We start from the raw sequence: 26,144 nt of genomic DNA on the forward strand, positions 1-26,144 counted from the left end.
GTGAAGCATGGTGTTTTTCAGCAGCAGGAACTCGGAGACTGGTCAGGGTTGAGGGAAAGCTGAACAAAGCAAAATACAGGTATATCCTCAATGAAACCTGTTCCAAAGCACTCAGGACCTCAGACTGGGCCAAAGTCTGATATGACAGCAAACCTAAGCACACAGCCTATCCAATATGACAGCAAACCTAAGCATATAGCCTAGACAACATATGAGTGGCTTAAGGACAACTCTGAATGTCCTAGACCCCTGACTTGAACCCAATCGAATATCTCTGGAGAGACCTTAAAATGGCTGTCCACCGATGGTCACAATCCAACCTGACTGAGCTTGCAGGGATTTGCAAGGAAGAATTGGAGAAAATCCCCCAATCCAGGTGTGCAAAACGTGTCATACCCAAAAAGTCTCAAGGCTGTAATTGCTGCCAAAGGTCCTTTAACACAGTACTAAGTGAGAGGTCTGAATACTTATACCAATGTGATATTTCAGTTTGTTTTTCTTTTTAATAAATGTATACACATTTCAAAATTTCTGTTTTCACTTTGTAATTATGGCATACTGAGTGTAGATTAATGAAAAAAAACAAGAAATTTCAACAACTGTAGAATCAGGCTGCGGCATAATTGACAAAAGTGAAGGGGGTCTGATTACTTTCTGAATGCACTATATATGTTTGTGCCAAAACTCACATTACCTACATTAATCATTTACTTCCAACAACCAATTGGAGCCAGAACTGCAGAAATCTTAATGACAATAAATAATTCATTGCAATATAAATAAATAACACTTCTGCAATAAATCAAAGAGATGTTTCAGTCATCTAATATTCAATGTTTCTACATATTCCTTTATGATTTTATTGGCAGCTCATTAGGTACTTTTTAAAAATAATTTCAAAGAAACGATAGCCTCCAATCTTGACAAAGAAAGTCGAAGTTGTGCCCACTTGAAAGGGAAGAAGTCAAGTCAGCTTCGAAACTCTGGCTTCCTTCCATCAGTCATCAAGGCCTGACTGTTTATTTACAAACAAAGTCGTGTCTCCAAATTAGCTACGTATCAGTAACGGGCTGTTACGGGTGCCGTACCACATGCATTACTTGCCCCCATCTTGAGCCCGCTGAAAAGACAAGAGGCGGGGATTCCGGCTCCTTTGGTAGGACGTCCTGAGCGCTGGTGTGCGTGGGAAGAGTGGGTGGGCTTTGAAAGAAGGTTACGCTTAGGGCCGCGTATATCCAGCAGGGCGGCCTGGGAAAGGGAAGTCGTAATTCCGGGCAATGGAGGCTGCTTGTTTAACTTCGCCTCCTCGCCCGGGTGCCAGCAGGCTCTGGAGGCTTAGCAACTTGATCATGGCCGTCTTCTTCGGGCTGGCTGGAGCCGTTCAGGTCTGGCTGAGTGTGTTGAGAGGGACAAAGGGTGCGCGGGAGTTGGGCAGGCTAATCTCCGGAATAGCTCAGGCCAGAACTCAGTGGCCGAGGGACAGAACCTGGAAGGGTCCCGAGTGGGGGGAAGACTCAAGTAATGGGGTTTTAAGAGAAGGCAAAGTTCTCCCTTCACCCGATCGTCTACCGACTCCAATTGGAGTGGTAGGAAGAGGCGGGAGCGGAAAATCCAAAGAAAGCTTCGGAGTAAAAGCAACTTTAAAAGCGTAAACACTCAAGACTTCATTCTTAGAAGCATCACGTGTACCTGTAGTTATCTTGGCAACAACAGGAAAGTGGTTTGCCAAGGTCTCATTCTGAGATTTTTTTCAATGTGCCAGTCTATTCTCTAACCTTGGACTTTCCCTTGACCTTAGCTGCTCAGGTAAGGGCCTCCCCATTTATCCAGCAGACAATACCATTTTCTGCCTTCTTTTACAGAATTGGCTTTACTTCCTCTCCGATCTGAGAGCAAGGCTGGAATGGCCCCAAAGCAGAATTTTTCTCCTTAATCCAACACTCAAGATATGTAAAAGCTCTTATGCTTCTTACCTTTGGTGATGGATCTAGTGGCCAGTGGACATATTAATGGAGAACTTTTTTCAGTCTAGTTTTAAATCAGCCTCTTTTGCCACTATTCTGCTATTTTATCCCTATCCACAATTTGGCAAGTGAAAAGTCCTAAAAAAGTATTTGGTGTGTATTCTGGTTAAGAAACTATATGGAAAAAATCCTTGTGGTCACCAAGTTTTAAGCACAACTTGAAGGTGATTTGATGTTGCTTTTTAAAGTAAATACTACAGATGGAGCCACCACTGAGTTGGCATCAGTCAGGTTTGTCAAAGGTGCACACAATTTAACTGTAGATATATCAGAAGAGAAGCCCAGTCTTAGAGGTTTGCAGTTGCTTTTCAGTCCTCATGTAGTTTTCAAGAAATAACATTTGTTCATGATCTTTTATCAATGAGAAAAGATCCCTAGTAAGTTTTCCACAGATTGAGCAAGGAAAGCTGATAGTGACTTATGGTTCATCTTGAGAGATTTTGATTTTATGTGCCATTCAATATCAGAGCCTATCAGAGCCCTATAGCAATTATTTTTGCTTTCTTTGTTGCAGATCAATGACCCTGATCCTGGACTTTGGATAGTGAGTATAAACATGGTTTTGTCCCTTGCTGTGCTATTATGTCCTAACATTTTTACTGAGGTGGTACTTTTTAAAATCCCGCTTTTATTAAGGTGCTTATCAGACTAGGCCTGTTTTCCTTAAGATCAGCTATGATTGGTTAAATGCTGCCACCTGCTGCACATAGAATAAATACCAAACTGGACCTAAAAGCAATTAATGATGGCATCTGGGGGGAGGAATTTAAATTGCAGAATATAGTTTTTCAATTACTGTACTGAAATTTCAAATTAAATACATGCCTCTAGTAAGTAAATAGATTTTATTTACTATCAAAGGCTGCTGCACATGAATGAGCAAAATTTGGTCCTATTGTGCACTTGTAATTGCACTTTTACTGCCATTGCTGAACAATTTTCAGAGCTAACCCTTTGTACAGCAGCCTAATTTGGAGCTTCCTTGAGAGTTCACAGCTGGTATACTGCATCTGCTTCTAATGATACAAATACTATGGAGTGAACTTGAATTACTAATAACAAAACTAAACCTAACACCTAAATTACAGTTCTCCTGCGTGCAGTTTACTTCTCCACATACACTGATTGTTTCCCCAAGCAAACAAAATATTCATAAGAAATAATTTCACTTGTAATCATCACATTTGGCTTGGTAGGTCTGTTTGATGGTGGATGGATGATTTCTTTGGCAAATCATTTCTTTTTGTGAAATGTCAATGGTTTAAAGCACAATGGAACTTTTTTTTTTTTGCTCTTCTAAGGTCTTTATTCCTTTGACAATAAGATACAGCTTTCCTATCTCTCCTGAGGATGCAATTTTGAGGCTTGTTTATTTATCTGGTCTTTGGGATTGAACACTTTCCATTTTCCTTTTTTCTAGTTTCATTTATTTACAAAATATATTTGATATATCTCGCTTTAGGTTGTGTACTCTGTGCCAGCAAGTCTTGCACTGGTAGTAAGCCTTAATCCATCAGTTACAGGTATAGTATTATTGGGCAAAAGTCATCACTCTTCTAATGATAAATTCTGGGTATTCATCTCCTTTGCTTTTTGATAATTTAGCAATAAGGTTTATTGCTCCATCCAACTAACTAAACATTGTTAACTACATTCTTAAACTATGACCTTATATTTGTAAAATATTACTAGGCAATATACTGAACATTGAAATCATAAAATTGTATAAGGGTAGTACATTCTTCCATTTTTGGTAGATGCTTTTTGGAATATAGTTGATGGTTATAATTATAACTCAATTCCTTTTCTAAAAAAAATCTTCACAATTGTGATATTGGAAACAGTATAACTGGACAAAGAGACGGGGAGTTTAGATGTTAAATCACTGCTGGCTTTCAGCTTAATCGATTTTATGGAATTTTTGTGAGAAAAAAGGCAGAGCCGTGAATAGAGCATATTTCAATTCTTTGGTTGAAAAGGCAGCATATGATAGTAACATTTTAAGCATTCTTAGATATGCCTAGCATTCTACATTATATTGTATAAACCCATGTGTTGTTTAGCTACATATGCTTGCATATATATTATATTTAGATGTTTTAATCAACATATTCAAAGTCAATTGAAATCTATCATTTCTGATATTCTCTTCTGCCCTTCTTTCTCTTTTTGGAATGAAGAAACCTACCATATGCTGATTAGTTTCCTTGAGATTTCATAGTATATGGTCATTTCCTTATGTGTTATCTGTATCTAATGTGGCCTGTTAGCTACTCTCTCCTTTCAATATCTCCTATATTTTTAATTTTCAAAATACAGCTGTTTTAGATATATTAACATGCATGAAAAATGCTGCTTCTTGTTTGATGATTCAATTATATGAAATAACTCCCAAATCTAAAGAATTTTTTCTCTGCAATTGTTATTTGAAGGCTCTTGAAGAAATTGATCAAGACAAATGAATTCAATGTGCAAATTCCATTGTGATTTGTACAAATAACTCACCACATTTTCCAGATAACATTGTGTGGAGGAGTATATCAGATCTGCATTCAGCTGCTTGTGTTGTGGGTTCTGCTGTGTTGGGATATTCCTTGGTTACTACTGCTCAAAATAACATCTTGCACGAGGAAGAAGGCAGGTAAGTAATGAGATCTTTTCTGCATTCATATTTTCATGATCATCATAGCTCTTATCCTTAACAATTGTGAGACCCTTAAGGTACTCTAGATCTAAGGAATTAGAATGATTTAAAGCTTTGAAATCCCTAGAACAAATTCCTGAGACACATCATATATTTTGATGTGCCAAGAAAATTAATAGAAAGAAATCGTAGAAAACTTTATGCTGCAATCTAAGCTTATTAACATTTGATACAAAGCATCGAACATAGTCTGATTTTTTTAATGGTGCATACACATATTTTTCAGGTTCATCTGTAGTTGCTATGTAATCTAGTTTTTTTATCTTTAACTAGAATGTTATATTTTATCATGAAGATGCTGAATGTAACCAAACTATAACCAATCTTATTACAATTGATGTATATGTTTTAATATAAGAATGTATGACATTGATTGGATAGTGCCCAAGTCAAGTGAAATGCTTATACCTTGTCTAAAATGGAAGTATCTTGCATTCCCTATCAAACTGTGACTTTGATAGGATTGTGTTAATACTCCCAGCTATTAATGGTAAATTTTCCTCAAGTAGTATTTTTTTCATTTGTAAAATTGCAACTATATTATTTTAGTAAGTATGTGCTTATTCAGTACTAACAGAGTTAATACTGTTGTAACCAGTTTATTTTCTGGGATCAGTTTTGTGTAACTTACACAGTTGTATTTGATTAAAAACAGGGAGTTATTTGGTCTGGTGATTGTTACTGCCTGGATGAGCCTTTGTCGTAATTCAGCCAAGTGAGTCTTTTAACTTGCCAATTCCAGCTTAATAATACATTGAAAACTTGTGCTTACCCTGACAAATATATTATGTAATCAAAGGATGTGCCAAGGATGGCTGATTTTTGCTTCTTATTATAGTTGGAGATGAAGTTCTTTTAAAGAGAAAAGCAAGTTACTTAGTCCTTGATGTGTATTTAGCATAGAGAACTGAATTTTGTTCGAGTAGTTGAGTGGGGAGACAGGAGTTCCAGTTTAGTGGTAGAGTTGACAGTCCCAATTGTGGTTACTGAGGACTAGCTGTATAACTTCTTTATCAATTCCAGAAGTCATGTCAATGTACTTTTACAAAACCAAGAATAATTCATATTTCTGAGTTCTTGTTAATTGGGTTGAATTGGATTGCATTTCAGCAAACTCTGTTTCTTTCCAGAAATTCCCTGGGTGGATTTCACTTGGTCATGGCAATTTTCCTCTGTCTTTCTCCTTTTGTAATGTGGCTATACATCTATGTGAATACAGAAATGCGAGTATCATGGCCATCTCACTGTAAAACTGTTATTTAAAATATTGGAAAGCATCAAGTGTCTTCATTGCTTTGGAGGTTCTCTACTGATGCCAAGTGAATGGGAACCACAATTAAGGCAAATGACTTCCCATGAAGAACAGTTTCTCTAAAGTGCTTCTGAAGACTGAAAATTCAGACATAATTGAAAACTGAATTCTGTGGACTATGACCTTTCCCCCCCACCAACTGTTTTAAGGCTAGTTGTTTCATGGTTTCCATTTTATTAATTGTGTGCTCTTGATAAATGGAAGGGTTTGGACTGAATAAATCAAAGTGCCTCATGTTGAAGCCATGGGACTGAAGCCAGACATGACTGGAAGAACTATATGTTGTATATAATTATAAAATGTAAATAAATATATTAATAATTTGATAAGGATGTTTCTGGTGTCTCTGAAATTCTATCCATTTTTCTCTACATACAACTGCACTACTTAAGATGATTAACATACAATTCTTAATCCATAAGAGAATATCATATTCCATTTAATGTCATAGATTAAAATTTGGAAAAGCGTTTGATGTAGTGCTGGACTCATTCTTCTAAATTATTCTTCACAGAAGCTGTCTTAACTTAAAGCCTATGTGTTTTATAGAGGGCCACCGTATCTGGACTACACATATTTGGATAACTATGAGATTGCAATAGACCTAGAAAAACTATTTTCTGCTGCTCAGCATTGTCTGGCTTTTAGCAGGTCAAATATAGTGATTCCAATACTGATGTGGAATAGCAAGAACTTCCATTGTTAGCACTTTTTGTGTTTTGGTCAGTAAATCCTTGTATCTAATTGTATGTAAATTGTTCTACAACTCATTTTTAATTGAACAAAGTGTATGAGTTTGACAGTCTCATTCTCCATTCTTGTATTTGCAAGAAATTAAATTATCAATTTCTGATATTTATACTTCAATATTGTTTGAATTCTGTCCAAAGGAAAAACTATGAAGAATTACCACTAGAACTCTCAGTCTGAAACTTATTCTTCACTGAAAGTGGTAGTATCATTTCAAGAGAGAGAAAAGTGGTGATATCATGTGAAGGGAGAGAAAAGAGAGAAGCACAATGGTAGGAAGTGTTTTAAATAGAACATTGTTTTACTACAAAATTACAGATGTCAATCCAATTTATTTATTTTTCCAGTCTTCATATCAGCAAACAGAGCTTCCATTCAATTTCCAAATGAGACTTAAACTTGACAGTGAATTCTCCAAAGAGGAAACGTATGAGAGTAAACATTTAAGCAAATGGTTATTACAACATACATACTATGAGATAAATTCAGTTTACCGGGATCTTTTGTTGTTGTTTAAAAAATTATATAATGTATTTCATAGCTTTATTCACTATTGAATATTAAAACTGTTTTATTTAAAACAGTTGGAAAAATAGCAATTTCTAACCCACACCAACACAATAGTATTTAAAGTGAAGAATTGTATAGATGATCTTTGTAATACATCTCTCTATCTGGAATTCTTCCATTTCCCTTTAACACCAGTCTGTCATTATAGACATATATAGTTCCAAAAGCATTGCTTTCTGGAGGAGTTTCTATAATCCCTTCAAGAGTCAAGTGATGGACTCCGTGAAAATCTAGACAGTAACCACCATAATGAAGGTGACCTGCAAGAAAACATACTACTGAGCGATGTGAATAAATGACAGCAAGGGCATCTTTATAATTCCAAGCCAGGCAAATACTGCTGGTGCAGTCTGGGTTGATGGGTATGTGTCCTGCAATACAAGAAGAAATGCACTCAAAATAAATGAAATTGTTAGTGTTTGGGGATAAACCCCCTAGCAGAGTGTGCAGCAGCAGTCAAGCCAGGCAGCCAAATGAGAGTGAGGCTGGGCCCAGGAGTATACACACACTTGAGACAAAAACACTGTTTGTGGTTGTAAATAGATATTTAATTCATACAGAGATTAAGAATAGTCATTCAGTCCATATGTCAGAATCCAGTTTATCAATCCAGTTATCAAGTCCATTAACAGTAAATACAATCTCTTTATCTGCTTGTATTCTTCTCCTTAATATACCTTTCTCTCAAGTACTAACGCTGAATCCACAGCTCACCAAACCAAACAGTCCTTGTGTTCAGGTGAAATGGTATCTGGCACAGTAGCCTCCAAAATAAGCAGATAGAAGTTCCAGCACACAGTAGGCAGCAGACCTGGAACAGTAACCAGGTGCATGCAGAAGCAGGACTCAGACAGTTGCATCCAGAAGCCGGGGCTCATACAGTTGTATCCAGAAGCCGGACTCATACAGTTGCATCCAGAAGCCGGGGCTCTTACGTTTCCCCTCCACCTATATGGCTGCCTGCAACCGCACCCACAATGACATTGCAGTTTATGTGCTTAAAGTTACATAGCACTTAATCCTAGGTTTACATATTTATTCAACCCAAACCAGTTGGAGTATCCATATACCCAACATTCTCCCCTTTTGGGTGATATAAATATGTAATGCCTTTACATTGTAAACCCATATTTTTTACAATTCTCTAGATGCTTAATAGCACCTTGGGCTTTAGTAAAATGATCAGCTACATTGTCCTCCGACATGCAGTACTCCAGCTGTATCAATTTACTCTGTACAGATTCTCTTACATTAAGATACCTCAAATCTGTATGTTTACTTCTCGTTTTAACTGCAATACTTGTGGCCATTTTAATTGCTGCCTGATTATCCTCATGTACAACTATAGGGTAATTTACAGTTATACCCATATCCTTCAACATTTGTTTGTACATAATCAACTCAGTACACAATAAAGATAAACAGGAGAATTCTGCCTCCATAGTAGACAAACTTATATGCTGTTGCCTTATAGACTTCCAGCCAATTAATGTATTACCCAGCATTATGGCTGTTCCTGAAGTCGACTTTCTAGTATCTCTTTCTGCTGCAAAACTAGCATCTGCATAAGCACTCAATATGAGATCACCCTCTGGTTCTAAATACAGTGCATGGTATAATGTACCTTTAAGATATCTTAGGATTCTTTTCAATGCATTCCAGTGACATTGAAGCGGGTTATTATTGTGCCGTGCCAGCTGATTAATACTAAAAACAATATCTGGCCTTGACCAATTGCTAATATATGATAAGCTACCAATCAAAGATTGATACAGTTCCTTATCACATTTGGGACTTTGTGTATCCATTTTGCAAATATCCTGACTCATTGGAGTCTTTGCAGGCTTACAAAGTTCCATTTTATAATCCATTAGCAATTTAGATATCTTATCTTCTTGAGATATCTTAAACCCTTTCTGTGTTCTCAGTATATTTAATCCTAGATATCTCTTTATCTCACCTAATTGCTTGATTTTGACTTTCTTGGCTAATGATGCAATTATTTCATTTGCTTCATCATTAGTCTTAGTTATCAGAGCAATATCATCAGTAAACAACAATAATAATGATGTTTTCCCATTCTTTTCTCTCTTAAATAGACATGGGTCAGCTAAACCAGCTTTAAATCCTATATTGGTCAGTTCCTTCACAATATACTGGTTCCATTCATAGCCTGATTGTTTAAGACCATAAAGGCTCTTCTTTAATAACCAACAATCATTATCATTATTATTGTCTCCTTTAAATCCACTAGGCTTTTTCATATAAACAGTATGTCTTAGTGGAGCATGCAAGTAAGCAGTTTCCACATCTATATGGTTAACTATATATTTCTTGCTTGCTGCCCACACTAAGGCTGCCCTTAATGTTGCTGCTTTAAGACTAGGTGCAAATACTTCATCATAGTCTTTTGCACTTTGTCTAAAGCCTTGGGCTACTAACCGTGCCTTATGGATTGTGTTTCCATCTTTATCAGTTTTTATCTTAAAAATCCATTTGCAGCCAATGGGTTTTTCATTACTAGGTAATCTCACATTTTCATATACTTGCATATCCTTCAAAGACTTCAATTCTTTATTAATTGCTGCATACCATTTTTCTTTCTCTTTAGAAGGATATCTTTTAATCTCATCCACAGTAGGTGGTATTCTATTTACCTGGCACACTGTGTTAGCCTGGTATCTTTCAGGCGGTTTAGATATACGTGTAGTTCTTCTGGGTATTACTGGGCTTGGTTGAGTTACAACCTGTTCCTCAGCTATTTCTTCCTCTAGGGGCTTTAATTCTTCCTGTACTTCTTCCTTTACATTATTTTTAAAGTTACAGGGATACTTAATGGGATTTCTATGTGATTCAATAACCACCTCTTTATTGCTATCCTGCTCTAACTTATCCCATCCTACGTGCTCTAGAAATTGGGCATTGGCACTACATAACACTCTAGATGTGCCTTTCTCCCAAAATCTATATGCCCTATGGTTAGCTTGGTAACCAACGAAGAATAATTGTTTAGCTCTATGTTGCCCTTTACGCCTGAGTTGTGTAGGGATATGCACCCATGCTGGTGCACCAAATGTGTGCAGGTAACTCAAATCAGGCTTCCTGCCATGCCACATGGTGAATGGTATTTCACCAGTGGTTGAGTTAACAACATTATTTAATAAATTATTAGCACACATTGTTGCCTCCCCCCACAAAGAATCAGGTAACCCAGAATCAGTTAACATAGTACGGGTCATCGCCTGCAATGTTTGGCCTCGCCTTTCAACAAATGCATTGTGCTGTGGTCTGTATGGTGCAGATGTCTTATGAGCTATTCCAGCTGCCTTTAACCTATTCTGGAATTTGCTATTAACAAATTCCGTGCCATTATCTGTCACCAAGGTTATCAGTTGCCGTTTGCTTTTCCTTTCAGCAAACTTTAACCAGTTGAAGAAATGTTGATATGTTTCAGTTTTGCTTTTCATTAGGTAGCAAAACCCATATCTAGAGTAATGGTCCATAATGCTCAGTATATATCGAGCACCCCCCATACTAGGTTTCTTTGGACCAATAATGTCTGCAAATACTACTTCTAAAGGTTCTGTAGTTTTGAAACCATTTAGCCTATTTGCAGGCATTATTTTACTCTTATCTTCACAACAGACATTACAACGCAAATACTTATCACAGGGTTTTAACCTTATCCCTTCAGATAACTCAACTGTACGTTTTAGCATTTTAAAGTTTACATGCCCCAAACGTCTATGCAATAAATGGATACATTCATCATGAGGCTTGTTATTATTAAATACAGTTTGTGCCTCCCCTTTCTTACTGTCATGCAAGACATACAATGCTCCATTTAAAGCTGCAGTTACCTTTTTGTTATCTCTTTTCAGTGTGCACTTATTATTCTCAAATGTAACCACATATCCTAATTTATCTAATTCTCTAACAGAAAGTAAATTCATTTTTAACTGTGGTACATATAACATGTTTATATTCTGGTCTAAACATGGACAATAAGCAATACCTTGACCTTTGGCCTTGAGGTGCCACCCGTTAGCGAGTGATATATGCTGAGAGCTTGTAGACATTTTTATAAACTTTGTCTTATCTCTCGTAATGCAGTGGGATGCTCCACTGTCCACCACCCATATATCATTCATCATGTCACAGTTGCTGTATGTGGCTAATTCAAAGGATTTCTTTGGCTTCTTTACATTCTGGCTTTTTCCTTTTCTGCAGAATCTTGCCAAATGTCCTCTGCCTCCACAATTAAAACACTTTTTAATTGTGTATGCCGTTGAAGATAACTTCTCTTCTTCCGGGTGCTTTCCTTTACACAGCTGGTTTCTCTCAGGCTTTGAAGATAATTTCTCTTCCTTATGTTTATCTTCCCTCAGCTGTTCACGTTCGCTCCTTCTCCTGGCTTCCTCTAATAGCCGGCCGGTTATCTCAGTTACTGATAAACTGTCTTTTGGCAATACTTCTAATGCAGTCACAAAATCATCATAGCTTCGATCCAGAGAAGACAATATGATGTATACTTGTTGCAACTCATTAAATACAAGCTCTTTTTCTTGCAATTGTTGAAAAATGCTTTTCATACAGTTTAAATGAGTCAACATATCTCCATTTATCCCAAGATGTGTTCTAAACAGCTTCCGTGTAAGATTGATATGAGCTCCTACACTGTCTCGAACATAAATCCTTTTAAGACTATCCCAGCATTCTGCAGCATTTTCCACTCCTCGGATATGAATCAGTTGCTGGTCAGACAGGGTGAGACCTATGATGCACAAAGCCTGTTCATTCTTTCTTTCATAGTCCTGTATCTTTTTATAATCCTCTTCATCAGTAGGATCTAGGTTAGATACATCTGGTGGGTTTGTAATTATGTCCCACAAACCTTCTCTTCGTAGCAGTAAACTACACTTCATTGACCATGAAACATAGTTTGTTCCATCTAGTCTGGATATCATGGACAGACTTGGCAAATTTACTTGTGCCATTGCTCTGCAGAAAAATAACTATTTAACAAACAGTTTGTCTTTGCAGCAATGTGTAACTCTTGACCAAACTCTCACTGGTATATCCTGGTTAGCTAGACTGTGCACACTGCTGGGCCCATAACCAATGTTAGTGTTTGGGGATAAACCCCCTAGCAGAGTGTGCAGCAGCAGTCAAGCCAGGCAGCCAAATGAGAGTGAGGCTGGGCCCAGGAGTATACACACACTTGAGACAAAAACACTGTTTGTGGTTGTAAATAGATATTTAATTCATACAGAGATTAAGAATAGTCATTCAGTCCATATGTCAGAATCCAGTTTATCAATCCAGTTATCAAGTCCATTAACAGTAAATACAATCTCTTTATCTGCTTGTATTCTTCTCCTTAATATACCTTTCTCTCAAGTACTAACGCTGAATCCACAGCTCACCAAACCAAACAGTCCTTGTGTTCAGGTGAAATGGTATCTGGCACAGTAGCCTCCAAAATAAGCAGATAGAAGTTCCAGCACACAGTAGGCAGCAGACCTGGAACAGTAACCAGGTGCATGCAGAAGCCGGACTCATACAGTTGCATCCAGAAGCCGGGGCTCTTACGTTTCCCCTCCACCTATATGGCTGCCTGCAACCGCACCCACAATGACATTGCAGTTTATGTGCTTAAAGTTACATAGCACTTAATCCTAGGTTTACATATTTATTCAACCCAAACCAGTTGGAGTATCCATATACCCAACAGAAATACCATGTTTTTTGTCCACACGTGAAATCTACAATAGTATAACATCCCCCAGGACTTAACTAAAATTGGATACCCTTAGCTCAAATCTTAGTTCCTTATGTAAACTTGAAAGCTGCCAATTCTTAAATTGCCTTCCAATTTGTAATATGGGAATAATACCCATGTAGGAATACTATTATGGAATACTAGAAGAATAGAATTCAGTGTAGGGATATTGAAATCACAGGAGCAAAAAACTTGCCCTGAGACTATTCAGAATTCTTAAAAAATCTGACAAATAAATGCAGGAATAGACATATTTTTTATAATTTACATTGTAAATACTGATTTAAACTTCTAATCATTAAAATGTTTAGAAGCAGAAGAATTGGAAAATTAGAAGTAATTAGGCAGGAGCCTAATTCCAATTCCCCCCCACGTTCTTTTTGGGAAAGCTTTGATTGCAAGATGCAAAATAAGAAATAATGGAATGTATGTTCATTCTCTCTTGGGTCACAGTCTGCTGTTACGTGTCTTCATTTAGGTGCATAAAATCAGTTCAAAAAAGAATTTCTCAGAACTAGTAATATGGATGGAAGTGGAAAATTGTTATTTCAACTGAAAACAAAACTCAGCTATATGTTTAGGTCTGTGTCACACTGTTTCAAGTCAGCAGCCAAAAATTTGGTAAGTGCAGGTAGATGGTTAACAAAAATAATTGTCAATGATTTTATCTATCACTTACTATGTTGATTTTAATGTCTTTAATGCTTTCATGTATTATGCTGTAAGTTGCTCAAAGTTGTTGATTACAAGATGGGCAGCAAATAAATTTTCTAAATAAATAAATACCTATTACTTCCTTTCTCTTACTTCCTTGAGCCGTGATGATGCAGTGGTTAGAGTGCAGTACTGCAGGCTACTTCTGTTGACTGCCTGCTGCTTTCAATTTGGCAGTTCGAATCTCACCAGGCTCAAGGTTGACTCAGCCTTCCATCCTTCCGAGGTGGGTAAAATGAGGATCCAGATTGTTGGGGGACAATATGCTGACTCTGTAAACCACTTAGGGAGGGCAGTAAAAGCACTGTGAAGTGGTATATACAATAAGTCTAAGTACTATTGCTATTTTCTACTGTGCAATTCCCAGGGAGGGGTGAGAGGCAAGCCTGCCCCCAATTTTTCTGATATGTTCTCTCTGCCCCTTTAACTATAATTGTTGCTGATGTCCCAGCAAAGTGTATTCCACTGGTCTGCTATCTCTTGATCTTTCCATCTCCTTTCCTTACTTGAAATATTGAAAACATACACAGTTCAGTTCAGGCAGCAAACACACCAAACCAGCAGAGAACGCATTCTTAGTTAGAATGGTAAAGCCACAGATATTAAGACTAATTATTAAAAATACAGCCATACCTGCAATCACAACTCTCTCTTGATTCTCATCAGCATAGGTAAGAACTTTATCAACCCAGTCCAGCTGGTCTTGACTGAATCCACCATTGAACTGTACAAAATTGCATTCAGCAAGCCCTGTCAAAAAAATGATGGGAAGTTATATAACAGCAACAATTTTTATTAAGGTCATGTATCAGTACCACAAACACGCAAACAATATTTTTAGTTTGAAATGCACTTTTTATGAAGAATTAATGAATAATTGCCAATTCCAGAAATGTGTGTTAAAAGCAAGGTATCCCTCGCTTTTTTTAAAGGATCAAACTAAGCCTAGTAAGTGAAGAAAATGGAATTAAAGAGTTTCCTGGAGGTAGAAATATGTCATTGTCTCTATTGATATTTTAATCAGGTTACATAAAAAAAAAAATTATTGTGTAATTGGAAACATATTAATACTGCAGCAATCATACAGAACACATCAATGTTTGTAGGTAGTAAATTCAGCTCTACCTCCCCTTTCCTAATTAGAGATTATATAAGTGTCATAATACTTTATTGTCTAGCTTAATTTTGTGGAACTTTCTGTGTGAAAAAGTTGAAAAATGAAGATTCTATGGGGTGATGTCCATGTCCTATACTTCAAAGGAATATCAAGAAAATAAGGCCACTTATGACCTTGTAATAAATGGGTTCATGTTAAGATTATCATAAAACTTGGTATTGACAGACTTAACATGAGTCCTAAAACTCCCTAAAAGTTCCCTAAAAGAATATATGAAGGTATATTCATATTCGTTAATAGCAATTTTTTTTCATCCATACAAAACCAGCTCTTTCACAGACCATGACTGTAAAAATGTACAACAATTAGGTTCAACAGAATATAATACCTAGTGGACTATTCAGATTTTCATTCGGATTTTTGTCTTGTAGCAGCTGTAGAGATTCTTTATATTTTTTTGTTGATGTTTCCCTCCCCAGAATACTTAAGTCATATGCATCAAGAAGAATGAATCGAAATTTAGGCATTGGAGAAAATTGGTAAGCATAATAGAACTCTGTAGTTGGGTTTTCTGTGGAGCTCTGTTCTCTGACAAAGTTATTAAACAAACTTTGGTCTTCTAAGCACTTGGTATTCAGTTCAGATTCCATAAGATAATTCCGGCTGAAATTATACAATTCATGATTGCCCCATATGTGATGGACTGGTGCACTGAGTTTCTTAAATTCCTTCATAACTTGTTGCAGTGCTTTCTCTGATGTCTTATGTTTGGCATTGAAGCCATCAATGATGTCTCCCAGCTGTATTACAAACTGAACCTCAGTTCGATTCCAATCGTCAATTGCCTTCTGGAGACAGCATAGGCTATGCTTATAATACCTCCTATTGAATCCCAGGAAATCATAGCCATCCTCTATATCAGCATATTGAATGTCTGCTATGAGTCCAAAGGAGAAGAGCGCTTCCGATGTTGTTCTTGTGGATCCTGCATCCATTTTGCAAAAAACTCTTGCTGAGAACTAAGGGAAGGAAGAAAAGAACAGATGAATTGTTTGGATGGTAAATCTGCTGGGATAACATGTAAATCTGTAGGAATGCTTTACAGTTTTTGATAGACCTGATGATCTTTTCAGCAAATTGTATTTCATGAAAATATAACGTATTTTAAATGGCACAAATTAAAACTGCATTCATGTACAGTTCTTTTTCTCCCAGATGTATATAAGTAACTGCTTGCCATCTTATCCATTTGTATTCTGTCAACCCAGTAGTTTAGACTGGGAAAACTATATTCAGCAGAAGTCTACATATGCCTATTAAGAACACAACACTCACTATTACTACATGGCCAAGCTAAGAAGCAGTACTACAGGTAGTTTAGTGAGTCATGCCTGATATTATGACATTTTTGCTGTCATTAAGTGAATCATGCAGTCGTTAGGAAATATGACTTCTCCCATTGATTTCGCTTGTTGGAAGCAAGCTGAGGTGGGAAAAAATGAAATGTTGATTTTGTGTTTAACTGATTAGATTTGTTGATACAGAAATGGCTAGTTTATAATATTATTTCCAAGTAAAAAGTTGGAATCTTAATGTTATTATATTCTGTAATCGGAAATCAATTATTTTTTCTTTCTTTTTTCCTTTTCTACACTTTTCCCTTCCCTTTTTCCTCCCCTATTTTTCATATTATTTGTTTTTATATTTTATCTATAAAATATTCGATCTAAAAAAGATCGAAGCCTTGGACTAGTCTGGAAACCCAAAGCTGTACATTATTCTGGAAAAAGAGAATAGCAAAGTATATTGCCATAGCATGAATCACTAGCAACTGAACATAATTCTACTTCTACCGTGGGTAAATACACATGTATGCAGTCTTCATGTATGCAATCTTCATTATCAAAGCCTGGGGTTGCTAATAACTTATAGCTAATATGATTGCATACTGTCATGCTATGTCTTCCAATATAGTACCATGGAAAAAAACGTCTGCTTATTCCAGGTCCTTGGTAGACCAGATTGAGAGGTGGGTAGAAAATGCCAAATTCAGTACAAACATCTGGCTGACTGTATGACTGTTATAATAAACCTTTAGACATATGTTTTATTTATTTGATTTGTCAATTGCTTACAAGATAATAGGTATAAGTATAAATATGAGTAAGAATACATGAAATGGATACATATAAGAAAAATAAAAAGAAACAATAGGACAGCAATGGTATGCATGCCCTCTACAGACCTCTTAGGAAAGGGGTGAGGTCAATAAGGGGTGACAATCTAAGGTTAAAGTTTTGGGGGTTTGGGGAAAAAACCACAGGGTCAGGTAGAGTATTCCAAACATTGACCACTCTGTTGCTGAAGTCGTATTTCCTGAAATCAAGTTTGGTGTGGATTACCTTGAGTTTGTATCTATTGTTTGCTCTTGTATTGTTATGGTTGAAGCTGAAGTATTCATTGACAGATAGGACATTGCAATGTATGATTTTATATACTATACTTAGATCAGACTGAAGGTGGTGTAGTTCTAGTTTTCTAGGTCTAGAATTTCATCATCGCCAGATGTTTTCATCATTGCCAGACAAGCATAGCCATGATGAATGAGGATTGTGGCAGTTGTAAGTATCCTGGGAAATACTAGGTTGGGTGTTTCTTTAAAGAGATCTCAAACCTAGATTTGTTGTTAACTAAGGAACTTTTCTTCCGTTTAACTGTTTTCCTTTTCTGCAACAGAATAGGAAAACCCTCTGGGTCAAAAGCGCTACAAATTACTTACATTTTCCAAGAATGAACCTGAAGATTTCCAACTAGCCATCCGCACATATGTTTCGGTTAGTCTTGCATTTCAACCTAAGCATGGTTACTTTGGATGCAAGCGATCTGTGAAGTCGCTTGACGTTTCAAGGTGTGTTTCTTTTTCCCAGTTAAAAAAAAGGTATTAAAATGCCGACGGAAGTGATTTCATTTCCTTTCCTTCGCCATAGAGCTATGACTATAAAATCTGTGCGTAGCGTAGCGTAGCGGGAGCGACTCTTAAATGCTGCGAAGAGATCGTCCCCGGTTCTTTCCCTTCCTGTGATCTCCTCTCTCTCTTTCCGATCGGAAGTGGGCGATTGGTAAATTGGGTGGGAATCGAGAAAGGCTGGAAACTGGGCTTTAGATCGCCTTCATTCTTGGCAGGTTGGAAATGGTGGATGTAGCTGGGTTTTTTTTACCCCCACGCTTTCTTTTTTAAGTTGAAAAGGTGACTTTTTCCAATATGAAAACGCTTGAAAAATGATCTGGTAATCCACTTGTTTTCACACGGAATGAAAAGTTGGGATTCCTCCAACTTTCTTACCAATTTTATTACTGTTCAAAACAATTTAGAAAAAGATCACCACCCCACTAAGAGAAAAAGAATAATAATAAAAAGCCTCGACTGATAATTTCCAAAGACGCCTTGATTCCTTTGTCCGTCTATTGTGATTTCGATCAGACAAGCGAACGAGGAGCAGTACGTACTTCCACAAGGGTTGGATTTCAAAGGGGCCGGCTTCTTCATGCAAACCATAGGGAGCCTAAAAGGAAACACACACGCCCCGTCCGACCTCGAAGTCTACGGGACGCCATGTGACAGTCTTGAAGCCAATGCAGGGCCAGGACGCCGGTCTGTCCCGGAAATTCAAGCCGGGCGTGCTGTTTCGTTGACTCCGGGAAGGGAGGATGGCGGGAGCGATGCGGGTTCGTCTGCTTTCGCTCGCCCTTTGCAAGCGTCAAATGTTTCCACCGTGTTGCTTCCTGCGCTGCTGTCCGGTCCGGTCCCTGGTCACCCCACCCCCGATCAGGCAGAAGGGCTTCAAGAAACCTGGGGTGAGGCATTCCGCCTGTAGAAGTCAGGGTGGGAGAAGCCGATGGATGCTGCGAGCTCTGGATCGCTGGGTAACGGGGAGAGGCCTTCGCTTGGGCACCTTTGCGCGCAACCTCAATCTTAAATCAGAATAGATCTGGAAGGGACTTAGAAGTCTTCTACTTGTACCTCGAAAGCAGAAGATCCTATACTATTGCAAACAAATTGCTGCCCAGTCTCTTCTTAAAAACCTCCAGTGACCAAGCACCACAATGTCTGAAGGCAAACTGTTCCACTGGTTAATTGTTCTCACTGTTAGGCAGTTTCTCCAGGTTGCATCTTTCCTTGATGAGTATCCATCCATTGAATCTTATTCTGCCCTCCGGTTCTTTAGAAAATAAGTTGATCTCTTCTTTATGGCAACCTCTCAAATACTGGGACACTGCTATCATGTGCCCCCTAATCCTTTTCTCTAGCCAAACCCAAATCCTGCAGCCGTTCTTCATATTGTCCTCACAGTTCATTGTTAATTGTCCTCACTTTCTTGGCCAAAGAGGATGCTTCGGTCGGGATCTTGGGTCTTTCTGAGAAGCTGGAAAAATGACACTTGGCCGAATTGCCTCTCCTGCTGAAGTTGCTCAATCCGTGTGAATGTGAATCGGTGGACTTAAAGGGGCCCCTCCGCCTCCTTTCCCTTTGTTGCCTTTGGTTATCCTCATACAGGCTGAAAATAAACCGGGTCAGCCCGGAATAGGGGAGAAATTTAAAAGCGCATGGAGAAGTAAGGATGGACCATGAGATGTCATGCGATTACCGCTGGTATGAAAAATGGGCTCAGGTTGGCACGAAACAGATGGTATTCAGCAGGTTCTGACCAGTTCTGGAGAACTGGTAGCCGAAACTTTGAGTAGTTTGGAGAACCAGAAAATACCACCTCTAGCTGGAGATTTTACAGTATTCTTCCCCTTCCACACCCATCAAGCCACACCAACAGAACCGGTAGTAAAAAACTTAGAATCCCACCACTGGCACGAAAGCATTTATTTATGAACATTTTGTGTTCTCTTCTTTCCCAGTAGCCAGTAACTTGGAAGAGTTTAGCAGTCACGGCTGTGATTGGAGGAGGGTTGCTAGGGGTACTGAAATATTTGAAGAAAGAGAAAGAAGCAGGTGGGTCATTCTATTGTTTTTTTATTATTATTATTATTATTGCCGTGTAGAGATGGATTGTGCAAAGAATTGCATATATAACCAGTAGTGACTGTTGGGTAGTTTTGATTTTTTTTCTAAACTGGTTGTTTCCAGATGAGTTGGGTTTAGCTAGGAATTCTGAGAGTTGTCATCCAAGCACATGAAGAAGTGGTACAACTAAGTGTACATTTTTGATAATTATAATTGTTCCTTACTACCCTGAGATATGTCTGAACATGTGTCATGTTTTTTTTTTTACTTCTGCTTATTGTCCTTACCTTAAATTGATTTGCGCATGTATAGGTATCGTAAATATTAAAGTTTTTTTCCTCTTCTATGTTATGCTAGCAATAAAATATCTGCTATGGTATAAAATTGAGATGCTGTAACGGTTGCTTCAAAAATCACCAAAGCAGCTGAAACAGTAAATGTACAAACATTTATTGAAATGCTATCAGGAGCTATCTTACTTAAAGCCTTTGAATCTAAATCCAATAGGAGAGAATACAAGTGATCTTAAATCATTTTCTTCAGAGATTTTGAAAGATACTGGAAGCTTTTATGCCCCAAATAGATGAAGCAAAAACAAACCCAAAAAGGTTCTAAGAAGAGACACGTTTTAAATTGTCTCTAAGATAGGAAAAGAAAAGATGAAGAATTAGGAATGTATGTGTAGGAATTTGTGTTGAAATCTTAAGATTTTCTTCCGTCAAGGCTCTAGGCAGATAATCTAATTTTGTGATCAAATTTTAGCATTGGAGAGAGAGAGTGTCCGATCCATTGGAAAGCCTTTGTTAGGAGGCCCTTTCTCACTTGTTGATCACCATGGACAACCGAAATCAGACCGTGATTTTCTGGGCCAGTGGGTTTTAATCTACTTTGGTTTTACACATTGCCCTGACATTTGCCCAGAGGAACTGGAAAAAATGATACTAGCAGTGGATGAAGTTGGTAAGTAAATCCTGCTGAAACCTGAACTTTTAATTTGATTGGATTTAGCACCACCCAACTCCAGAGTTACTGCAGTAATTCTCTATGTGAGACAGTCAGCTTATCCTTTAGTTGACCAGGAAATGACTGTGACTCAGGATTACCTTTTTATGATTTGGGCCTGTTTAAACTCCCTCTTAACCACAGAGCTAATGGAGAGCGGGTGATGGGAGAGAGGTCAAAGTAAAGGAGGAAAGGATCTGTGTAGAAAGGTTTTACAACCAATTAAAACTTGGCTATATTCAGAAACATGGAGAAAGGGAAATGTATAGCGTAGGAGAGTAAAGACTTGTTTAGAAAGGAAAATCTCTGCATAAGAAACAGCAAGAAAAAGGAGTCATGTTTACTAGTAATAGGAGCTCAGGGTGTTTTTTTTGTCCATAAAATCATCTTACAAAAGCATCTTCTTGCAGCTGGATTGAATTAAATTGACACTTCAGCAATTTTTTCCCCATCTTGGTCACTAAAACTTTTCAACTGCATCCTTCTGCTAGTTTTTGCTTAGACTTTAATAGAAGCTTAAGCCTAATCATTGCCAAAAGCTCAATATTAAATGGAAGAAAACTCTAAGGCTACCCACTAACCATAAAAATTCAAACGATCACACTAGTTTTCCACATAGATTTCAAAGATGTTTAACTCCAAATTTACTTTATAGGTCATAAGTTGCTCAGTCAAATGAAATAAATATTTTTAAAAAATAAATTGTCCTAACTAGTGCACAATCATTTAATAGCAATAGTAATAGCGCTTAGACTTCTATACCCCTTTATAGTGCTTTACAGCCCTCTCTAAGTGTTTTTACAGAGTCAGCATATTGCCCCAAACAATCTGGGTCCTCATTTTACCCACCTAGGAAGGATGGAAGGCTGAATCAACCTTGAGCCTGATGGGATTTGAACTGCCAAATTGCAGGCAGCTGATAGTCAACAGAAGTGGCCTGCAGTACAGCACTCTAATCAGTGCCCCACCAAGGCTTAATACTAATTGTAATATGATCATAAGGCTACCATTATTCATATAAATTATCGCTGATCCTAATGTTCTTGCTGTTTTTGAATCGAATTTAAGGAAGTCTTACTGTAATCTCACTCTAGTGCCAAAAAACATTTCCCCCAAATTTGGCTGACTACTGACGTTAGTGTAAGACTAAATATAAACTCAGCATAATATTATTCATCACATTTATTTTTACTATAAACCATATGAAATTTAAACAAATTAAATTTACTAACTTGATAGTAAGAGTTAACCTAACCATAAAGATTTCCCAGTATGAATAATACAGTAGTAATTCTCAGTTTGATAATACACCTGATAAACAAAGGTTAGAACTACTCTTAACTTAAAGAATTCATACTCACCATCGTACTGGGTTTATCATGGATGTTGGTGTATTCTAATATTTACACTAATGTCATGGTAATATTGACACTAACTTTACTAACTAATATCAGAGCAAGACTAACAAAGTCTATAGCAACACACCCTCATCTTACATTTTTAGAATAGAGTTCCAGGAATTTCAATGTTAATCTCACTTTATCACCTGTGAAATATTTGCCATATGCTTTGCTGTAAACCTTGATCCTAACTTCAATTAAAATTTAAGTCTACCATAAAAATCATTCAGATTTTGCCTTTTATCCTACCTTTTTTGTGTACATTTATCATACTTTTTATTGTACATTAACTCTAACCTTTACTTTATACCATAACAACATGTTACCTAGCCAGTATTGTCAGCATTCAGTCCAAAGAGTACAGTGGATTTGAGACTACCAATATCTGTAAAAATTCATCCTCATTCTGTCCTTCATCCAATATTTTATATGAGAATTCAGGGAAGATAATCATATCCCTAAATTCTGCTTATCCCTTAAGGCCTGCCCGAAGTGGACCAAAATAAAAAGTTTAAATCCCCATCTTGGGAAGATGACTATGTATAGGCTTGAACAGATTGGGAAGGGGTACAAAAGGTATTTGTGTTCAGGATTATCAAGCAATTTAATCTAGGGGATTAAATTAAAATCTTGTATATAAAAACAGTCTTGAGGCTGATTGCTTGGGGATTAAGTATCATCTTTTATCATGACAGATAGTATTGCGTCTTTGCCTAATGTCACTCCGCTCTTCATCACCATTGATCCAGAGAGGGACAATGAAGAAGCCATTGCCAAATACGTTAAAGGTAATCTTAGCATTTCTTTTTATTAAGCCATCTGTACTGTCTCCATTTTATGCAATTCTGACCAGGTTCACTTTTTAACCCCCTTTTAATGCATTGGATCTTATTGATTTTATTTATGTTTCAAGAGTTTTCACCAAAGTTGATTGGATTGACCGGTACGAAAGAACAGATTGATCAAGTGTCTCGAGCTTATCGTGTCTACTACAGCCCAGGTCCCAGAGATGAGGATAATGATTACATAGTGAGTACATTTTCTGTGTGTTTTCCCATCAATGGATAAAGGTTTTAGCCTGAGAGAGAAGCTGTATGGGTCACTGAATCAACAAAATGTGAATGAGCAGTGAGCAAAACAGCCCTAGAAGTATACAAAACATTGGAAAACATTGGGAGGGGAGCTGAGAATGTTTGGCTTACAACTGAGCTATTTTTCTGAATGAAGTTGACAAAATGGATCTAAATGGAAACATCAGAATGATAAAAGGCAATTATCATAGAGAACATGGGAAGCGACTATATACTTTGTTCCGAACAAAAGATTTTCTTTGTGAGAAGATAGTATTTGGCCAAGCAATTTTTTTCTGATTGATAGGAAGCTGCACTTTGGTGACCTTCCTTTATGTTGAGGAACATTTGTTGGAACATTCTTAAACATGATCAAGAGAAAAATAAAATAAAAATGAATCGGAAAAGACCTTGTCATCAGTAAAACTGAAAATATTCTTTGATACTGAGGTTGGTTTCGGTATTCATAGCAATTTTTAATAAGGGCGTGTTGGGAGTTGAAAAATTTAGTTCAGGCTTGTGTCTTTATGCTTACATGCCTTTGAATCTTGGTAACTTCTGGTACAAGTCTTTGATTTTTTTTCTTGGCATTAAGATTTTGAACATGTTTTCTAATGTATTATAGAGTTGGATAATTGTTTTTAAAAAGTGAAGACATTTTAGAGCAGGGGTGTCCAACCTTGGCAACTTTAAGACTTGTGGACTTCAACTCCCAGCAAAGCTGGCTGAGGAATCCTGGGAGTTGAAGTCCACAAGTCTTAAAGTTGCCAAGGTTGGACACCCCTGTTTTAGAGTATGGCTCAACTCCTAATAACTTTGGTGACACATTGATGCAACTTTAGCATACAAACCCATTGTCACTTTTGGCATTGTTTCAGCTTTTCAGTCCAACTTGGACTGATGGTTTCTCATCCAACTGCTCAGCAGGCTCACTGGTGCTTAGCTTTTGAGCTTGGACAAGGCCAGTTATCTTCGTAAGGAAAGATAAAAATGGATAAGTATCAGAAGATAGACAGGAGAGGGCGCCAGATAATAAATGTCAATGGCCATAAAAGGCAAATGCCATATATAGAATAACTTTTAGCCTTTTAGCCTGTTTGGAGTTTTTTATTAGCCTTAATATTCACATGCATACTTTAAAGTATAAATCTCCAAGATACCAGTTGTAGGCTCTAGTATTCACTTTGGTTCGTCCAAAATGAGTAGTTCGTTCATGAGCAAGTGGTATTTTATTTTTAATTTTTTTGTTTGTTTTTTAAAGTGGCTTCTTGTTGCTGCTCTTGACCTGACCCAAGAAATTCAGTACTGTTCTTATGCCTTACAAAACATGTTGAATTTTCTTTTCACATACTCCTCGATTTTTACTTATTTTTTAGACGAAGGGGAAAGATTGATTCTAAGTAGCTTACTTTTCACCAAACACATAGTAGGACTTGGGTTCTTTTGTGCTCTTCTTATATAGGGCTTGGCTGCTTTTGTGGTCTTAATATCAGATGTATGGGGCTCTGTTTTTTTTTTAAAAAAATGTATTCTCACATTTACTGCTGAAGAAATATATATTTTTGGTACTTTCTTGACTGCCTATTAAAGACTTTATTAGAAATCTAGAGCTGGGTAATAATTCAGTTACAGAAACAATTTAGTGCTTAGCAGAATTATCTAATCTCAGAATTTCAACCTTATCTCCATCTCCTTTGTGTGTGTGTGTGTGTTGTTGTTTTTTGCAGGTGGATCACACTATCATAATGTACCTTGTTGGGCCTGATGGCGAATTTGTTGATTATTTTGGCCAAAATAAGAACAGCCTTCAAATTTCTGCCAGCATCCTAAAGCACATGAAACAATACAAGAAAGAGTAAGGGACTTAGTTTTCTGACTGACCAAATTTAAAATGCAGCTTGTGATATTGATTGGAGGAAATACTCACAGAGGTGGTTTGCTGTGGTGTCCTCTTAGTGCAGTCAAATTTACTAAACCTGTACCTACAGATTAAGACTCAGTTCTGAAGAGAAGCTGGATGTCTTTTACCAATGATACTTCCATCTGGATATGCCTTAGCCATACAGTGGCCTGTTAATGTTAATGTTGATGCAGATTTACTCAGAAAGAGCCACCAAACATAAACCACAATGAGAACTTCTTCGTCATGAGAAGTGCTCGTTCTTGACCTGCTGAAGAGCACCTGTTGAACTGACCTGTGCTGAAGATACGATTGGGATTTATCTTATCTCAAGTTTTATGCACTCCTCCTAGGAAGCGGAGCTTCTGGTCCTTTCTCAATGAACATTTCCAGAGTGTCCCTTTTCATTTTTTAAACGTTCAGCAGTTTCCAATATGGCTGCTATTAAGCAACATGGCAGGGTGGGAACCTTCACTCTAAAATCAAATGTGCACAGATGATGAAATAAAGTGAAAGAAACTTAAACTGTGTTCTTGTCTTAAAATCTTAAAGGAGATGAGGTATAAAACAACCTGTGACTAATTAAATTAGATAAATATGAATAGAAGGCAAATGTATCTGTATGTGACTACATAAAATAGTTGTCCTTTATCATCCTCTTACTTAGATTGAGAATTAAAATGTTCATTGATTCATTTTGAACAGCTTGTATCTGAAAAGTCATTCCTTGGGAAAGTACCCAGCTAGATTTATTTTCCTTCAGACAGGCATTTTCATGTAAGAAG

The 26,144-nt window shown here is 37.3% G+C and overlaps 3 protein-coding genes across 4 annotated transcripts; 2 read left to right on the forward strand and 1 right to left on the reverse strand.

Moving 5' to 3' along the window:
• Positions 1-1,179: 1,179 nt before the first annotated feature.
• Positions 1,180-6,375, forward strand: TMEM220 (transmembrane protein 220). 2 transcript variants are annotated; one of them, XM_026702119.2, is made up of 6 exons: positions 1,184-1,385; positions 2,539-2,568; positions 3,487-3,547; positions 4,542-4,665; positions 5,384-5,443; positions 5,859-6,375. In XM_026702119.2, exons 1-6 carry the CDS (start codon positions 1,278-1,280, stop codon positions 5,989-5,991), a joined length of 516 nt encoding a protein of 171 aa, XP_026557904.1. In that variant the 5' UTR covers positions 1,184-1,277; the 3' UTR covers positions 5,992-6,375. The 2 variants fall into 2 exon arrangements, with proteins under 2 accessions (XP_087779092.1, XP_026557904.1); XM_087922966.1 differs by lacking the exon at positions 5,384-5,443 and having other exon boundaries at positions 1,180-1,385.
• A 727-nt stretch (positions 6,376-7,102) lies between these two features.
• Positions 7,103-18,151, reverse strand: ADPRM (ADP-ribose/CDP-alcohol diphosphatase, manganese dependent). The gene is made up of 4 exons (XM_026702117.2): positions 17,753-18,151; positions 15,362-15,992; positions 14,490-14,606; positions 7,103-7,731 (listed from the first exon to the last, which is right to left on the reverse strand). The coding sequence occupies exons 1-4, from the start codon at positions 17,789-17,791 to the stop codon at positions 7,418-7,420; spliced, it is 1,101 nt and encodes a 366-aa protein (XP_026557902.1). The 5' UTR covers positions 17,792-18,151; the 3' UTR covers positions 7,103-7,417.
• Positions 18,152-18,552: 401 nt separating this feature from the next.
• On the forward strand, positions 18,553-25,884 carry SCO1 (synthesis of cytochrome C oxidase 1). The gene is made up of 6 exons (XM_026702118.2): positions 18,553-18,828; positions 19,885-19,975; positions 20,750-20,947; positions 23,085-23,177; positions 23,303-23,418; positions 25,187-25,884. Exons 1-6 carry the CDS (start codon positions 18,682-18,684, stop codon positions 25,316-25,318), a joined length of 777 nt encoding a protein of 258 aa, XP_026557903.1. The 5' UTR covers positions 18,553-18,681; the 3' UTR covers positions 25,319-25,884.
• Positions 25,885-26,144: the final 260 nt, after the last annotated feature.

Source organism: Pseudonaja textilis, chromosome 2 (assembly GCF_049901715.1).
Source record: "Pseudonaja textilis isolate UNSWEBS1 chromosome 2, rPseTex1.2, whole genome shotgun sequence".
Taxonomy (NCBI): Eukaryota; Metazoa; Chordata; class Lepidosauria; order Squamata; family Elapidae; genus Pseudonaja; species Pseudonaja textilis.

Excerpts from the sequence above, each read along its gene's own strand:
- TMEM220 (XM_026702119.2), top strand. The coding sequence starts at position 1,278 with ATGGAGGCTGCTTGTTTAACTTCGCCTCCTCGCCCGGGTGCCAGCAGG. Across the intron at positions 4,666-5,383 it reads TTGCACGAGGAAGAAGGCAG|GGAGTTATTTGGTCTGGTGA; the intron begins GTAAGTAATGAG and ends GATTAAAAACAG. Across the intron at positions 5,444-5,858 it reads CTTTGTCGTAATTCAGCCAA|AAATTCCCTGGGTGGATTTC; the intron begins GTGAGTCTTTTA and ends GTTTCTTTCCAG.
- ADPRM (XM_026702117.2), bottom strand. The coding sequence starts at position 17,791 with ATGGCTAGTTGGAAATCTTCAGGTTCATTCTTGGAAAAT. Across the intron at positions 14,607-15,361 it reads AAATCTGAATAGTCCACTAG|GGCTTGCTGAATGCAATTTT; the intron begins GTATTATATTCT and ends TTTTTTTGACAG. Across the intron at positions 7,732-14,489 it reads AGAGAGAGTTGTGATTGCAG|GACACATACCCATCAACCCA; the intron begins GTATGGCTGTAT and ends CTTGTATTGCAG.
- SCO1 (XM_026702118.2), top strand. The coding sequence starts at position 18,682 with ATGGCGGGAGCGATGCGGGTTCGTCTGCTTTCGCTCGCCCTTTGCAAG. Across the intron at positions 20,948-23,084 it reads ACTAGCAGTGGATGAAGTTG|ATAGTATTGCGTCTTTGCCT; the intron begins GTAAGTAAATCC and ends TTATCATGACAG. Across the intron at positions 23,419-25,186 it reads ATGAGGATAATGATTACATA|GTGGATCACACTATCATAAT; the intron begins GTGAGTACATTT and ends TGTTTTTTGCAG.